Source organism: Acanthisitta chloris, unplaced genomic scaffold, assembly GCF_000695815.1.
Source record: "Acanthisitta chloris isolate BGI_N310 unplaced genomic scaffold, ASM69581v1 scaffold27882, whole genome shotgun sequence".
In the NCBI taxonomy this organism is placed as follows: Eukaryota; Metazoa; Chordata; class Aves; order Passeriformes; family Acanthisittidae; genus Acanthisitta; species Acanthisitta chloris.
The window spans coordinates 42,239-59,283 of record NW_008659220.1 but is presented as its reverse complement, the minus strand read 5'-3'; the positions used below and the strand labels follow the sequence as shown (position 1 = coordinate 59,283).

The following is a 17,045-nucleotide window of genomic DNA, read 5'->3' as shown; positions in this document are numbered from 1 at the left end:
TTCACTTGTCTTGTTGGTCCATAGTGCTGGACTTCAACAAATCACAAAAGTTTCCAGTAGCTTCTCTTGTGTGTGGATAGGTAGCTTTAGTTTAGTAAATGGGAGAAGATTGTTTTGTGCTTTAATGATGATCATTACTTCAGTGAAACTCAAGTTTTCTGATGTAGAAGCTAGGGCAGTCAGAATATTTAAATTCAGCTTTTTGGTTGGTTGGGTTTTGGTTTTTCTGGTATTAAAACATTGTGTTTTTTCCAGGTAACTGTTGTTGTTCTTAATGTAGCTACCACTTAAAGCTTTGTAGTGAGAGCTGCAAGCTACTAGCACATGAATTAAACAAGTACGTCATTCTCCGAAAGAAACGCTCCATGGAGAAATGGGCAGTCTTTGGCATCAAAGACGTGGCTGTGTGAAGGCCAACTTTCTCCATTGCCTCTGTCTTCCCTGAATTCTAGGCCATCTCTGGAGTTCTGCATTACGTGCATGAGTGTGTGTGCACATGTATGTGTATGTCTCTATCTTACCCTAGCGCTTTGTTCTTTCAAGTGACAGGCAAATGTTTGAATTTCTGGGATACAGAAAAACATGCTCTGGGCAAGTCGTGTTTGGGAAATGTGGTTAGATAAGTGAAAGAGCAGCAGTTCTTGCAGGGAAACGGGTTTTGTTCTCTAGTTTGCTGAGCTTGATTGTAAATGTGGTTGCATAGGAGGCACATGAGTTTGCACTGGTGAATCTGAAGAGCAGAAATTCAATTAATAGATAGGATTTTTTTTGTTTTGATATTTGTTTAGTTGATGGTCTCTCTGGCTGATGTTTTAAGTAGCTGATTATTCACTTAAGACCCTTGTCTCCTCTTATAGAGGATCTTATGTCTCTTCTGGATGCTGACATACATTCTGCTCACCCAAGTGTCATTATTGATGCTGATGCTATGTTTTCAGAAGATATTAGTTACTTTGGTTATCCATCCTTTCGGCGCTCATCACTTTCCAGGCTAGGCTCATCCAGAGGTAATTTTGAACCTTTTTTCTTTGTAATAAGTAGTTTGCTGTGGAAAAAGCTAGTGATAGTACACACTGGGGGTTTAGACTCTGATTTAATGTGCAAGTAGACCATGCTATGTTGTCAAATATAGAGTAGATAAATAGACTGTTACTCATCAAAATTATTAATGAATTCTGACTTAGCAGGTAAGTTCTGACCTTGGTAGTCTTGTATTTAAATCTAATTATTGATCACTGGTGTTGCAAGGTGTTATAAAATTTTTGCATGTTAAGTTTATTTCAAACAGTAGTGTGTGTACCTACTAATACATAGATTGCATTACAAATACTTAATTTGGCTCAAAAATGAGTAACAATTGATGACATGCAGCATTCTTAATATTTTCTTTTTCTTCCTTCTATCTTTCTTTTGGGTTGCTCTTTGTACACTGTTCTTCACATTTCCTTAACTTCTGTCATGAAACAACTATCTTTATGGAATGAGGAACTTTAGATACTAAGGAGGGCGAAGAAATCTAAAACTTACTTTTTGGAAGCGTTTTTATGGTTGGATAAGGAGAACTATTGGCAGCTGATAAAAAAAAGCTCCTTAAGCAGGGTTAGGGATTTTTCTTTTCTTTCTTTCTTTCTTTCTTTCTTTTTTTTAAAGCATATTACACCTAAAAGATTTATAACAGACCATGCAGCAATTTCCTATCTTTTTGAAGCTGTTGCGCAAATGCCTAGAGTGTTTCCAAACTGTTAATCCAACCTCTGCTGTGATTGTTTGTTTAGTACAGCTTTGTTGTCTTTCATGAAGGTGTTTTAGTATAGTAATTGCTGAACATGTAAGTTCCTGTTACAAAATTATTAGTCAGGGGTCGCTGCAATGTTTGCTAGAAAATAAGTACAGAACTTTATGGAATGTCTGTAAGACAAGCTGTCGTGTTCGGCTTATGCAAAAACTTTCCCATTTGTCTAGTAGAGCAAAAAACCCAAGACTTGGTGCAATTTGTTGAAACTATGATATAATAATGCAGTCATCTCATACATGTAATTCCAGTGGATTTTTGTGAGCATAAGTGAGGTACTTCATAGGTTAAATGCATTTATGTGCATGTGGGAATATTCAGCATCTGACATAACTCCTTCTAAATTACTCCTTTTTTTTTTCCTTTCCTAAGGTTATTCTATATAAGATGTTACTACGAATTGTATAGTCCTTATTTTCCATGCATAGTTGGCTCTTGGAAAGTTAGTTTGATTACCTGATTTAAAAAATTTTTCTGCATGAGCGAACTGCAGAGTACTGGCTTTAGACAGTTTGTAGGCCAATTGGAGGGGAAGCATTTTGGTAAGGAACATTTTCCTATGAGGATCCTTTTAAAACTTGTCTGACTCTTGAAAAGTTTTCATATTATCTACTCAAAGCAGATACACTTTATTAAATGTAGTCCTATGGAATATTGCTTTAAACCAAAGGGGTTGGATTATCAAACGTGTATGAGAGCTTTTTTTAATGCTTGCTTTCTTTAACCTTTTCAAATTACTGTTTTTCTGGGAAAGTTGTTATGAAACTCTCTAATAAATACTCTTTTTTTGGTTTGCATAAAGATATCTGACAGACTGTATAGACTGCAGATATTTTTTTTTTTGGTTGTTGTGACTACACTGATAAAACAGTACCAAAAAACTCTGCATATTATACTAGAAAACATTAAATTGCGATGTTAAATGTATTTGGCCTCTTATGATGTAAGTCAAAATGCTCTAGCATTTTGGATAGTGCACAAAACTGTAACACTTAATTTCTAGATTATTACATGTTTAGTAATTCTAAGGTACATATGCTTGAAAGAGTATATTGAATGTTGCATGTCAGGACTTTATTTTTAATCTGTGTGAGTAGATTTAACTGCTGTTAGTTGCATCCTGAAGGGTCTTTACTAGAGAGTGGCTTACTTTTATCCCACTGGTGTGACCCAATTGCATACCAGTTCTCCTTCTTCCCTTAGAGAGAGACTCTGAGCTGTTGCGTGAACGTGAGTCCGTTTTACGTTTGCGTGAACGAAGGTGGCTTGATGGAGCCTCATTTGATAATGAAAGAGGCTCTACAAGTAAGGAAGGGGAACCAAACCTGGACAAGAAGAATACACCTGTTCAAAGTCCTGTTTCTTTAGGAGAAGACTTGCAGTGGTGGCCAGATAAGGTAAGGATTTTTTAATCTTTTATTTGCTTGCTGTGCAATAGGTCTGTCTATGTTTTCCAAAAAAGTACTGTGTTGAACACATGAGTCTCGGGTTACAGAACCAGAGCTATCATGTCATTCGTGCATCTTTGGGCAGCTGGTGTGTTGAGTGGCCCCATGGAGGTGAGACATGAAGAGATCTAAAAAGAATGTCCAATAGTTGCTCTCTCTGCTAGACCTTTTATGTCTGAAGAGGGTTTTTTATTTGTTTTGTTTTGAGTGTTTCTTGTGCAGAGTTTTTTGTTCATTTGGTTTGGGAATTTAGTTTAGGGTTTGGTTTGGTTTGGTTTTGGTTGCCTTTTTTTTGTCCAGTAGTGTTGAACTTCTGTGTCAGTTAAAGTTGGCAGTTTTTGTCCCCCTTGCTCTGGATGAGAGAATCAAAGAATAAATGTAATTTAGACTTGGAATACTGACTCATCTATGGTGTTTTGGTGACATTATTATGGCCATTATTACTTCTGGGCTTTTTTTCCTGTTTTACTGTTATACCTAATTGCATGTCTGTGCAATTTAAATACACTGAACTTCTTCCCACATACGTGTTTGCATATGCACTCATGTAGACCACAGCTTCCAGCTGAATGAAAATATCTTACTGGAAAGGCCTTACATCTTTATCCAAAAGTAGTTAAAATTTTCATCCTGTCCTTAGCTGAACATGCATAAGAAATGGTTCTGCATCTTTCTTGCTATAGCCCCACTATGAAGTTTTGGTGGTGGTATTTTGCAGCAGAAGTTCTTCAAGGTGAAAATCCCGAGGGAGATGGTTTAGTGGAGAGGCCAGTTTCAGATGTTTGACAAGTGGAGAGGAGGTCTTGAAATGTTAATGGAAAGGACAGTAAGCTATGGGGCAGATTAAAGCACATGAGAAATCACTACAAAATACCAGTCTGGTTTGCGAATATTTTTCCTTAATTTTTCATTATTTTGAGGTTTAGCACTTGATATACAACTGTAGTAGTCCATGATGAGGATTGTTATGGGAGGTGACGTACCAACCTGAGAGGAATGGATGAAATTTTTGAAAAGTTAGTAGTGTTCCAGAATGCATCAGTTTCACCCACAGTCTGAGACTGGTGCTGTATAGACATGTTGCATAGGTGCTAAGTCTTCTCCACGAAATAGGAGGCATCAACTCCTCACAAATCCAAGTCAATGAGTACCTTCTGATGTTTCAACTCTTGTTGGACTGTAGTACTATTAGTCTACACTGCTGTGCACAACATTGTGCCAGGTGTATGAGAGCCATTGTTGTACGGCAAGAGTGGCTGTGTTTTCCTTGCTAGACTGTAGTTGGGTGCAAACCAAGCCTTTAGTTTGTTCAAGTAGGTATGTTCTATTTAGCTCTTGAGATAGTAAGTTTTTGTCTGCAATCTGCATCATCTTCAAGTATGTAATTTCCCTGGTCTGAAATCCGAATTTATAGTTGAACACATGGGACTCAGGTTACAAAACCAGAGCTGTCATGTAATTTGTGTGTCTTTGGGCAGCTGAGAGGCTGCATGCAAGTGAATGTAGCATTGGTCCTGGAGCATTTAGGTCACAACTGCTGATATTTTGATGGAAGGGGGAGAAAAATCTTGAGTGGCAGGTCTCTCTAATGTTCAGCTTCTGGTACAAAACTGTTTGTTTATAAAAAAGTTGTAAAATATGTTAGCAAGATTACAAGTCATAATGAGTGTGTCTTGGAGCAAAAATTAATTGCTTTCCACACTTAACTCTGAGGCATTAGGCCGGATAACTTCTGATGATTCATCTATGCTGATGAAGTAGAGATGCATCTCATTACATTGCAGTAGGTTCTGATGATAGTTCTTTCTCAGAATATGTAGTGTTTATGCCATGGCATATATTAATCATGACATGGATTAGCATTCATGTTACTTCTGTGCTGTGTTGGTCGATCCCCTGCAGAGCAAAATAGTTCTTTATGATTTAACTAATTTCAGACCCTGCTGTCAGGGTATAAAAGAGAATTGCTTCTGATTTCTTCTGTCCTTTCCTTCTGCTGCCTTTCTCTTTTTCCCAAAATATTGGTAAGCCTTTTGAGCTTTTGTTGAGAGCTGTACTGGATCCTGTGTTACACCTTTTGAAATGGGCACTCCTGGCCATGAAAACAGCAAAGAAAAATAGTATCAACTCAGATTTAGGAAACTAAAAATGTTTCCACATTTAAACTTCTGTAGCACAAAGAAAGGTCTCTTAATTTAGGGCACAGATGAATGTACTGGACGGTGGACTTGTTTAATGGCTGAGAGAGTTCAGTTTCCCCTCAGATGGCTTAAGTACTTAAATGTGTATTGTCATCTAGGAGACACAGTTAAAGATACTGATCTGGGTGATATCTAATCTTCTCTGTAGTGGTTATTGTCTGCCTGCCTTCTAGATTTGTAGCTGTAGAAGACAACGTTTGATTTTTATATTAATGTTTTCTTCATTTTTTTTTTTGTAAAGTTGTATTCGTCCCTAAGTGGAAGGAAAATTTTAGTTATTATTAGTAAGAAAGTTCAGAAAGAACATGTTTGTCCTATAGATGCACTTGCTGAGGAGCAGCGAATGGATGTGCCATACAAATATTTCTCAGTAAACAGAATTAAATGTTCTATGAAATCGTTCAGGGTCTCTATAGTGTGAGATCTGTTTCAGTGTAAGGATGAACAGGCATATGGTAAAAGTGAGGTTGTAACATTGCATAGTTGCTGCAACATGGACATAAACCCCACTCTAAAGGGGGAAAACAGATATGTGAGGTCTGTGTGAGGTAAAGGATGAAGCAAGTGGACACAGTGGTACTAAGTAGTAGAAAGATGCTGTATGAGTTTTGGTGAAGTGTTAGAAGGGCAAGGGGGGAGAATAAACAATAATCAGCAGCTTTTCAGCATGTTAGGCCACAATGATGCATTAGTGTGACATGTGGCATACTGGTTTCATTTTTTATAAACTTGATCTTGTTTGCAGTTACTTTCAGAAGTAGAATATAAGAATTGTTTAATTGATGAGACAGTGAATTTGATAGTTGATTTCTTGGGTAGCTGGAAGGTACCATCCAGAGTATACTTGGCAATGGAATAAGGGAATTATGTTGCTTTTTTGTTAATTTCAAAAAGCCAGAATTTTAAACAGAAATTTGGTGTTTTTTATTGTTAGAAGTCAAGAGATCTTCCCATCTTTAATTTTATGAGCAGTGCTGTGGTTTAAAAATATTGTGGAAGCTCTTAAACTGTCCAAATCAATTGCCATGTGCATGGTATTGATAAACTTCAGGGATATAATATCCGTTTGTTTCTTTGTTAGAAGCAATAATGCTTTTGTATGTTGTGTGTGTGTTTGAGGACATGTTCAGCTTCAGGCAAGCTGGATATATCTTTATTCTTCAGGTTCAACATTCATGGGTGCTCTGAAAAACAACTTAGCAATTCCAAATTTATTTTTTGGCATTTATATGTGTTTATACGTGTATTTATAATATTGCTGTCTTAAACTTCCTGTTTCTGTGTTTGTAGGATGGAACAAAGTTTATTTCTATTGGAGCTTTGTACTCCGAGCTTGTGGCTGTTAGCAGTAAAGGAGAGCTGTATCAATGGAAGTGGAGTGAATCAGAGCCTTACAGAAATGCACAGGTACTGTATGGCTGTAGGTGCTTGCCTTCAGAGTTATTTACATGCTTTGAATATCTAAAATACTTCTTTGTTTCCAAAGAATCCTTCGCTGCATCACCCACGAGCCGTGTTCCTGGGGCTAACCAATGAAAAGATAGTGCTCCTTTCTGCAAATAGTATTAGAGCAACTGTTGCCACGGAAAATAACAAGGTACGAGACCTCTGCTGGTTGCAGAATTTGACAAAGCTGTTTTTTCAGTTACTAGCAATGTATTAGAAGTTGATTCTTCGGCTTCATCTGTGGTAGAAAGTACTTAATTCGTTTGTTCATTCGCTTCCTTTCCTCTGTACGGATAAGCAAAACAGAAACCCAGCTGGTGTTTTGTAGAAATGCAGAAAGTTAAAAAAATAAATCTGGCAGATTTACAGCTGAAACAGTGAAAAGATACCTGCTTTATCTGATTATCTGAAACACGTGACTTTTTGCTCTTGCAGCGAAACTAACACTGGTTTGAGAGTAGAGAAGATTGTTAATGTGCTGTATAGACTTACTAGAAAAACTAAGAGCATTGAAGCTTTCAGTGATGCAAGTTATCTAAATATGCTTTTTGCCCAGTTAAGAGTGAACTTGAGACTGATGAGGTGAAGACACTAGCAGGTCTATATACTTTGACACCTTTCTCTGTTTTTTTAACCTCTTTTGTTTATGTTGGGGACTGGAAATAGAGGGGAAAAAATCCTGCAAAACATTTTTGGAGAAAGAGAAGATGGTAGGAGATAAATTCCCAAAGGGAATAATTGCATTCTGGTGGGTTTTTTTGGGGATTTTTCCCCCCTTTCAAAACCAGTAAATATTACATTAAAGGTGCAGCTAACATGCAGCTTTTCTTTTGCTTCCCTTCTACCTTCTCCCTTAGGTTGCTACATGGGTGGATGAAACTTTAAGCTCTGTAGCTTCTAAATTAGAACACACTGCACAGACGTACTCTGAGCTTCAGGGGGAGCGGATTGTTTCTTTACATTGTTGTGCTCTTTATACATGTGCTCAGCTAGAGAACAACTTGTATTGGTGGTAAGTAAATACTGTGTAGATCCCCTGAATGTCTTCATGTCTTTGGCTCCGAGAAGCATTGCAAAATGCTGAACCACTGTTGTTCTGAGGTCTGCAACTCTGCACTCGAGCTTAGGTTGTCTTTATATATATTTATTCTCTTTTTTTAATGCCTAAAGCCTTTGAGTCCAATTATAACATTGTTAACAGAATAAGGTCATTCTTTTAGGAGATGTGTGTAAATGCTTTAGCATTCAGATGTATCTGTACTGCACAGAATCAGATAATAACCTTCTCTATGCCTTTCAGGCCTTTTTCAGATGATAAATATGAAACAAACTTACCCACATATGAGGTCCAAGTTCTTCTGTCTGTCTCTGTTAGAAAATTTGGTCTGTTAGTTTGTGGTCCAAATATTTAAGAAGGGAAGGAGGTGCTCCCTCTGGAGCTTGTTGTTAAAATATAACACTTTAACATTTCATATTTTATGTTTAAGTTAAAATGTTTTAACTAACAATTTGATAATTAAGAAGCCTATGTCAAAAAGCAAAACAAACAAAAAAAGCCCAATCAGAAAACAAGCCCTCAAAAATAATACTCCCGAAGGGCTCTGAAGTGAATTTCTAATTTGAGTGAACTCATTGAACATTACCAACATGCATTATTTTTGTCAGTGTGTCAGGAGTCATTGCATTACATATCGTGACCGAAGTTCAAGTAGCTTTGAGGCATGGATGAGTTAAATGCCTGATGATGAGCTGGAAATCAAAGCATTGAAAATTGATTCTATGAAACAGCTTTCTAATTAAATTCTAATAACTCTCTGGAAAACGTTTAAGTAGAATTGTAGCTTGCCTTGTAAACTTAAACACAGATGTATTTTATTCTAGCTTCTAGTCCCAAATCTCAAAATTACACCTCTCTGGTTCTTGGCCCTTTCTTTATATCAGGGCTGACATTACTTATGTAATGTCTTAATTACATAATTACTCTTAGTATAGAAACTGATAAGCCATAACATGGGAGATCCCTGGCTGTTTCAGCCTGCTATCTTTACTACTTTCAGAATCTTTGGTGCAACATATAAAAAGACTTCTTAGCATTTATATGTAGTCTTTGGAAGCAATTTATGAACTATCCTGTCCTTTCTGGGAGGGGTTAAATGTTGACAGTGGTGATTTTATGTTAATCAGATTGGTGTAGACAGAAGCTTGTTACTGTTGATACCTTTAGTTGCAGTGGTGTGTGGACCACTGTAGTGTCTGTAGCACTAGACAGGATTTCAGTTTCTGGTGTTGCACAGGATTGATGCTTTTCATGTTTTACTTGGCATAAAGGAGGTTTTCAAAGCATCTAACTGTATAACCCACTGACTAAAACACAGAGTATCAAAATAATAAGCATGCTTCACTGTGTGCATAGGCATTATTTTCAGCTAAACCAAGTGGATGTAATTACAAAAGAAGTGTCCTTTTTTCCCCTCTTGCAGCAGAAATCTGTCTTAAGTCCTAGACTCCTTTAGCCATGTCCACAGGAGAAAGTGAGGCTTTTAGAATTTAGAAACAAAAAAGCTTATCTTGTTCCCCAGTGACTGCAAATTCTGAAAATTATTACTGTCCTTAGGACAGAGATTTCTCAAGTTCTGATTGACAACCTGTAGCTTGGAAGCTGTGACTGGCACAGACAACCTGTGACAGGGGCCTTGCAGCACTTAAGACAGGAAGGAAAGCCATTTGGTAGTGAAATAGCTTACATGCTCTGCCTCTTCCTCCTCCTAGTAAATTGGCCAGATGAGATGTATTTGGAAAGTGAGGGTGAATAAAGAAAAAGATGACATTTCTACTGTGTTGAGATTTTGGAGAATATGACACTGCGACTTGTATGTTTGATCATGACTGCATTAAGCAGAAGGAATAAACTGATCAAAGTTCTGAACAAAGCTCTTCTTTCATAGCCTTTTTTTAAACAATATGCATTTTTTCCACAGGGGTGTAGTTCCTTTCAGCCAAAGGAAGAAAATGCTAGAAAAGGCCAGAGCAAAAAATAAAAAGCCGAAGTCTAGTGCTGGTATCTCCTCTATGCCAAACATAATTGTTGGAACCCAGGCAAGTGCAACTGTCACCAGTGACATTTTTACCTTGCTTTATGATGAGCTTACACCCTGCTCTTCCGTAAAACCCCACAAAACCAAATCAAAAGGAATTAGTTTCTATTCTTACTATGCACAAAAGTCATCTCAATAATACGGAATGAAAATAGTATGTTTTAATTATATAACTGTAAATGGATGTGTCCTGCTGGTGTAGTTACTGTTTTACAAGGATGGTTATTGCTGCACACATGGAGGAACAAGCTGTACTCATCCAAAGTACTGCTGTTTTAACCTACCTACTGATTCTTGGTAGAACACATAGCTTTGTAAATTATTTGGCATTTAAGTGCCTGCTGTATCAGAGTCTGGGTTTGACTTACTTATGCAGTGGTTTGAAGCCTTTACCAGAAAGGTCAATAGCTGATAGAGAGGTGTAGGATTCTTTTTGTGATTAGTACTAGAGCTAGTAAGAGACAAAGCAGCTCCTTCCCAAGGGAGCACATTTCTTTTGATTCCCAATCCATTCTAATCAACACTGGGCCGAGTCTGTTACTGGATGAATAATTGTTCCTGTTGTGCTTGAGCATTTAAATATAATATATTAAACAGTTGCATTGCTGAAGCTGTTGCTTTCAGCTGTGAATTGCACAGCAGCCTCTTTTTCCATGCATCATGCTGACTTTCCTCTTCACCTGATTCTATAAGTTTTCTTATGCTTTGACTATTACGTATGTCAACAAGGAAATGCATGTACATATGATTTCCCTCAGTATAACCCATTGTTCTCATAGGAATAAATATTTCTATGTGTAGGTGTGTTTAAGAAATAACCCCCTCTATCATGCTGGAGCAGTTGCTTTTTCAATCAGTGCTGGAATTCCTAAAGTGGGTGTGTTAATGGAATCTGTTTGGAACATGAATGACAGCTGTCGATTTCAGCTTCGGTCACCCGAGAGCTTGAAAAACATGGAGAAAGCCAACAAAACTACTGAGGCAAAGTAAGTGCAGAGAATACACACACAGAGAACAGTTAATTGATACTCTCTCAAACTGGTGATTGATTAAAGTGTAAAAAAGGAAGGTCAGGTTTTTATAATTTTGAGATTTTGACCTTTATAGGAATTTAGGTGTCTTGTAAACTCTGCTAAATGTGTGGAAATGCTCACTGCAGCAAAGGCATCTCAGTTTTGTCAAGCCACTGTGGACATGTGAAATGCAGAAGGAATACTAAATGAAGACTTGCCTACAGTGTTTCATAAAGCTTCCAAGATTTTATATTTTAATAGTGTAAAATGAAACCAACTGTTTTCAGGCCCTTCATGAGGTTAACAGACCTGTTTCAGCTCCTTCATAGTGTGAAAAAGAAGATAATGGGGTTGACATTTGCCATTTAAATGTTTCTTAAAACAGATTTAAACAATTTCAAGTAAAGCTTGAAGAAGTTTAGCAGCTCTGGAGTTTCAGGTTGCTGTATACAGCTCATAATTCTCAGTCTTCAAACAATGCTCATCACGTTTATTTTCTGTAATACCATATCTATGCTGAGTTAATGTTAAGATGCTAATCCCTGATGAAGCAGCTTTGCACTATTCCCAACATCAAGATTTATAGTGTTGTCAGTTAGCATGGTTGTTTGCAAATTTCATAGAAGTATTATTAAAGAAACATAGCTGGGACACACTGACACTTTGTCCATTGTCAGGGAAAAGATTTTTTCTTCTTCTTTCATTCTAAGTATTACCTTTTATTCTAGACCTGAAAGCAAACAAGAACCAGTGAAAACTGAAATGGGTCCTCCACCATCCCCAGCTTCCACTTGTAGTGATGCATCTTCAATAGCAAGCAGTGCATCGATGCCATACAGTAAGTACTGTGTAGCTCAGAGTGACATCAAATATTTGTACATAAGAAGTTTTCATAAAAGGCAGTTCTACAGTGATTCTGTACTAATTTCAAAATCCTTTCAGTATGTACTGGAAAGTACATACATACATAAAGGCTTTTGTAATAGGCTTTGGCTAATCAGCAGATTGTCAGTGTTACATTTAAATGTGTAAGCAGTGATTACTCCATCTAAGGTGTTGCTGTGCAAGCATAACACCTAGTTCTCAGAATCAAAAGTATCTTTCAGGAGGTGATCAAGAAGAAGTCTGAAGATAAAGCTGTTTATGTTTAATTGCAGTGGGATAATGAGTTTCTTTACAGCCCAGAAGTTGAACTTGTTTTGGAAAACTCCTTTTAAGATGAAGCTGTTGTTGCACAGCTTGCCTTGCAGTTGAATTTCAATGCATTAGGCAGTAGTTTGTCATCTGTTACAGAAAATGTCTAAAATTAGACATTTTTTACTAACATACAAAAGCAGAGAAGTTTCATAGTACAAGTTGTGCTTAAAAACCTGAAAGGCTACATCAGCATTTGTGTAACTGGGCTTGGCAAGCTTGTTTTTCTTCCTATTTAAACCCATACATTTATAAAGTGTTAATTATGATGCTATCATTTGAGGAAACCTCTGCTTCTTCTAATTGTTCATGTAGTGCAGTTTTAAGAAACGTCTACCTGGAGACTCAAATGGCCTCATTCAGTGACTGAGAATCTCATGTGGTCAGATCTGCAGTACTGATTAATTTTACTAGTAGTCTTTTAGTACTGATTTCTTCTCTTTTGCAGTTCATTCAGCTGTCATTTTGCACTGATTACAACTTTGCTTGGGATTTTTAACTAGTGTTTGAAATCAACTGTGCAATTAGCTTCGAAGTTCTCTGCTTCTTACTTGAAATATGTTGAAAATATTAATAACACTCGGAAGATTAAATGTTCTTGTCAGCATGAATTTAGCCATCTTATGTGTTTAAATTTGATTCTGAGTGTACTGCAGTTGCTGTTCAGGTAATGTCTTTGCAGCAAATCTAACTGTATTGCGATTGCTATTAGCCCAAATAGCTATTTTCTGCCTCGTTTGCTACTCTTCTAGATTTTGCCAAAAAATCCATATGTAGTAGACAAGCAGGCTTTCTGTAAGGTTGGTGTAAAGCACTCAAAGGTCTTAGTGTCAGCTGTTGTACTTACAGCACGAGTGTCTGAGCCCTGCCAGAACAGGGCTTGTATATCTTGTATTTTAATTGCTTGTATTCTAATTATTACATTATTTAAAATTTTAAAATAATATAAATTATTTTTTAAAAAGTTGTATTCTAATTCTTCTGCTGAAAGGTCCTTAAAAATGCTTTGTTTGTTATATAGGCGTTGTTAGTGCTAAATTCATAGACAAACACGAAAGTGACCTGATATACTGTTAGGTAGCTCTGACTCTTTAAAGTTATATTATTGTTAACCTCTTGTTAATTTCGAGATTTGACTGTTGATAATCTTTTTGGGGGAAAAGTTTTTGGTATTTACTGAACATTGCATTTGGATACTTTGATTACGTATTTCAGGTCTTGCTGTCTGGTAATAACTTCTTTTCTCTCAGAGCGGCGACGATCTACTCCTGCCCCAAAAGAGGAGGAGAAAGTGAATGAAGAGCAGTGGTCTCTGAGGGAAGTTGTGTTTGTGGAAGATGTTAAGAATGTTCCTGTTGGCAAGGTTTGTATACAATATACTGCCCTACCCTCTTTGGGAAGGAGAGAAAAAGTTTTTCCTTTTAGAGAAGCTGTTAAAAGAATCCTGCTTTTGGGGATGCTTGTGAGTGTTTCTGATGAGTATGTCTTCTGTTGCATTTTTATTTGTCCATTACACCATAGTAGTAGAGTGAATGTGTTCTCAATAAAATGTGATGAATCTTAAAATAGTTACATTCTGGTCCTTCGAGTTGAACCACACGGTTTAGAAAAGCAGATGTGGTTCGTCTTGAGCAATAGCTCCCACATGTCCACTGAGATTCTGAAGAGTTTCACCTGTTGTGGCTGACTGTTACATACACATCAGTGGAATGTCTGGGTGAAGCTCATGTTCTGACAACCAGAGATTAGAAATTACATGCTTCAGTAATCACTATAAAGTGATTTTACTTACTGCTCCAGAAAAATGTTTGGTCGTTTTAATTTTTTCATTTTTTTGCTAGTAAACCTTTGCTGTGACTCAGAGTCCTATAGGAGAAAATACTCCATTTCTCCTTTGGCATTGTTGTGTGTTGTTGGGGGGGATTAGGTCATCTAGACAGTTCTCTGGTATGCTTTTCAAAAGTAAGAGCACCAAGAAAGCCAAAAAAGGTTTTCCACAAAAGGAAAAGTTCGGGTTGCTTTCTACTTGATTCATAGAAGATGAAAAAAAGTTACCAGAAGAGAATAAATAACTGTCCAACAGAAGGCAGTTGGGTTTACTAAGTTATTTTACTCTCATCCCTGATGGGTTCCATTGTGTGGCAGTGTAAGGTTTGCCTTGAGCAATATCTTTGACAGGATGAGGCCCACAGTGAATTTTCATTAGCAAGGTTAGGTCATTTCTGCAGAAGGGAGTCTGGAGCAACTTAATTCATTGAAGCACTTCAGTTTCTGTAAACAAGGGTTTGAGGTCTGGTTGAAGGTGCAGAAATCATTGTTTGCCTCATACCAGCTCTGGGAAAGCCCCTGTTGTCCTGTTTTAGATACTAAGATTTTCAGACAGAGACTGTTTTACTGTTTCTGTATACAGTTGCAACAGTGTCTGTGGTTTGCATCAAGAACTACTTTATAGAAGAGTTTGAATTTTTGTATGTTACTATTTTCAGTGAAGTGCTAAATGCAGTAAGTGGTTTGTCTTCTGAACAGAGTGATTGGTGCTGAGTCTATTCTATATCACTCAGTTACGGCAAAGATGCTTTTTCCCTTCACAAAGCATGCTGCCCTCCCCCAGTGATGTATAGTGGCAGTCACTTTTTTCCTTCTACAGTTTTGTAACACTTTATCTTCAGAGTTTGGATAGAATCCAGCAGACAAAGCCATAACAATTTATTGCCTTCTGGTGCCCAGGTTACAGGCAGAAATACAGTTTATAACAAAAGCATAAACAAGTTTATGCCTTGCTGTATGTTCTCTTTGTAATTTGGATCAGTTGTGTGATTGTATGAAAAAAACCTGGAGGTACCTTAGTCTGCAGAAGGGTTACTCTTAGTCATCTTCTCCTACAGGCTCCAGAGTAGCTAATGTTGTCCATCATGGCACAGTAATATTTGTAATTTAGTTTGTTATGAACTGAGTTAAGCACAAAGAGCATTTGAATTCTGAACAGTCTGACTGACCTAATTTTTGGATTTGTGAGTACAGAGGTTCAGACTGCAAAAATACAATCATACAGGTTTGGCCTCTTAGGAGGGCTTCATGGGTTAAGAAATTCTACCCTTTTAGAGTCTATCCAGATACACATTAATCTGGTCTTCCATGGTCTTTTGTTTACTGAATGACAATCTGAAAAGTCACATCTTTGATGTGTTGGTACAGATGACTTAGTGGCATGAGCATCCTGCATGAGAATATACCATTCCTGTGTAACCTCAGAATTTGCTACTTTTGCTGTGTCATAAAACTGGAAAGGTTTTGAAGCACTTCTTTGTGTTCTAAGTACTTGATGCTACAAAGCATCATGTCAATGGAACCACACTTAGCTCCTGTGAGTGCTCTCATCCAGCGAAATACGTGGTCATGGAGAACGTGAATATTGGGGCATCTTTGAGAAATACACACTGGTAATTTGGCAGATGTTTTTTGTGCATGGCACGAAGTCAGGTGGACTAAACTAATTGACTTGTGAGGCAAAAAAAGTCTTGCTTTATGTGATGTTCTGATTTGAGCTAGTAAGAGGAATAAAACAATTAATGCTGTCCTTTTACCTGCAAGAGCATCTGAAATTTTGAACACTTTCATTCTTTAGAATACTGTGAAAATGTTTGCCACTTTCTAAAAGTATTTATATAATTCTTTGTCTTACACAAGAATAAGGGTTTTCACTTACCCTTCAGGAGGTGGAATTCAGAGAAAGGAAAGGAGTTCAGATTTATTCATGCTCAGCCTATGTTCCTGAAGTAGTTTCATTTCTAGAAAATTAATGTCCCTCTGCTTTTAGATGTACAAAGCAACTTCATGATGTCTCCAAAAAATGCTTGGTTAAAATCCTGCCAAGACCCCTGTTGTGTTCCATTTGTAGAACAGTGGGCAAGTAGATGATGTCAACTTCTAATGTGCCTGTTCCTTTCTGGATGCTTGTTGAGAAGAGTAACAGCCTCCCCTGAGTGCTGCGATCCCAGATGGGTGCTTGTGGTTGTTCTGATACCGGTGAATCACACAACCAACCAGCATTTTATACACAGATTTTTAGATGTGGGTTGCACATAATGCCAAAGCAGTGAATGACTGCATTGGAGTCTGATGGAGTCTTCTTTCAGTGTTGTTTAGAAAAGATATGGGCTAAAATAAGCCTTTTTTATTGCTCACTGGTATCAGAGGAATAGAAGCTTCTTTTTTGTTCATCCCATGCACTTTGGGACGTTCTACTTCGCGACATTAGGTTCTGGATCTCCTCTTCTGAGATGGCTTAAATAGTATCTGGAGCCACTGTTAGAATGGAGGGTTAGGGAGCCTGTGTTGGAGCTGCTTTTTTCTTTGCTGACAGCTGTGGTTCATTCTGGTCTGAGGCTTTCCATTAGCAGTGTCCAAGACCTCCCCAAACTGCTTCTGTTCATCAAAGTTATCTTCAGTCAGGTGAGACTTACGTGTAGTTCCTATGTCCAGAAAGTTGTGAAAAATAAATTTGGAATGAGTAGTTTGTTCTTTAGCTTGGACTTTGCATTTCATTATTTCGGTCAGTCACTTGAATATTTTATTTTTTCTTTGATTTCTGTCTGAGATTGAAGCCTTCCAATGAGAAGGATAAATTTGAAAGAGCTCAGACTGGATATCACCCCAGAATAGTTACCCAGTCCCTATTAGGAGTCTGGTTTTAATACTTCAAAGTTGAATAGACTTGTCTGTATCCTTCAGACCTAAGGGACTGAGTGGAGAACTTATCAAGTGTATGGATCAGGTAATAGACCCGTAGACCAGCAGTTCTTTTTTGCACGATGTACAGTCCTCTTGAGCAAAGAGCACTAAAACTCTGTAACAGA

At 37.5% G+C, this 17,045-nt stretch overlaps 1 protein-coding gene across 1 annotated transcript in view; it reads left to right on the top strand.

Annotated features, from left to right (window-relative positions):
• UBR5 (ubiquitin protein ligase E3 component n-recognin 5) overlaps window positions 1-17,045 on the top strand; it is a 64,552-nt gene that overhangs the window by 11,339 nt on the left and 36,168 nt on the right. Inside the window, exons 7-15 of the mRNA XM_009069318.1 lie at window positions 858-1,007; window positions 2,996-3,189; window positions 6,732-6,848; window positions 6,928-7,038; window positions 7,745-7,899; window positions 9,866-9,983; window positions 10,784-10,968; window positions 11,724-11,833; window positions 13,440-13,552. Coding sequence (XP_009067566.1) covers window positions 866-1,007; window positions 2,996-3,189; window positions 6,732-6,848; window positions 6,928-7,038; window positions 7,745-7,899; window positions 9,866-9,983; window positions 10,784-10,968; window positions 11,724-11,833; window positions 13,440-13,552 — 1,245 coding nt within the window. The 5' untranslated portion in view covers window positions 858-865. The remainder of the gene's footprint in view (window positions 1-857; window positions 1,008-2,995; window positions 3,190-6,731; window positions 6,849-6,927; window positions 7,039-7,744; window positions 7,900-9,865; window positions 9,984-10,783; window positions 10,969-11,723; window positions 11,834-13,439; window positions 13,553-17,045) is intronic.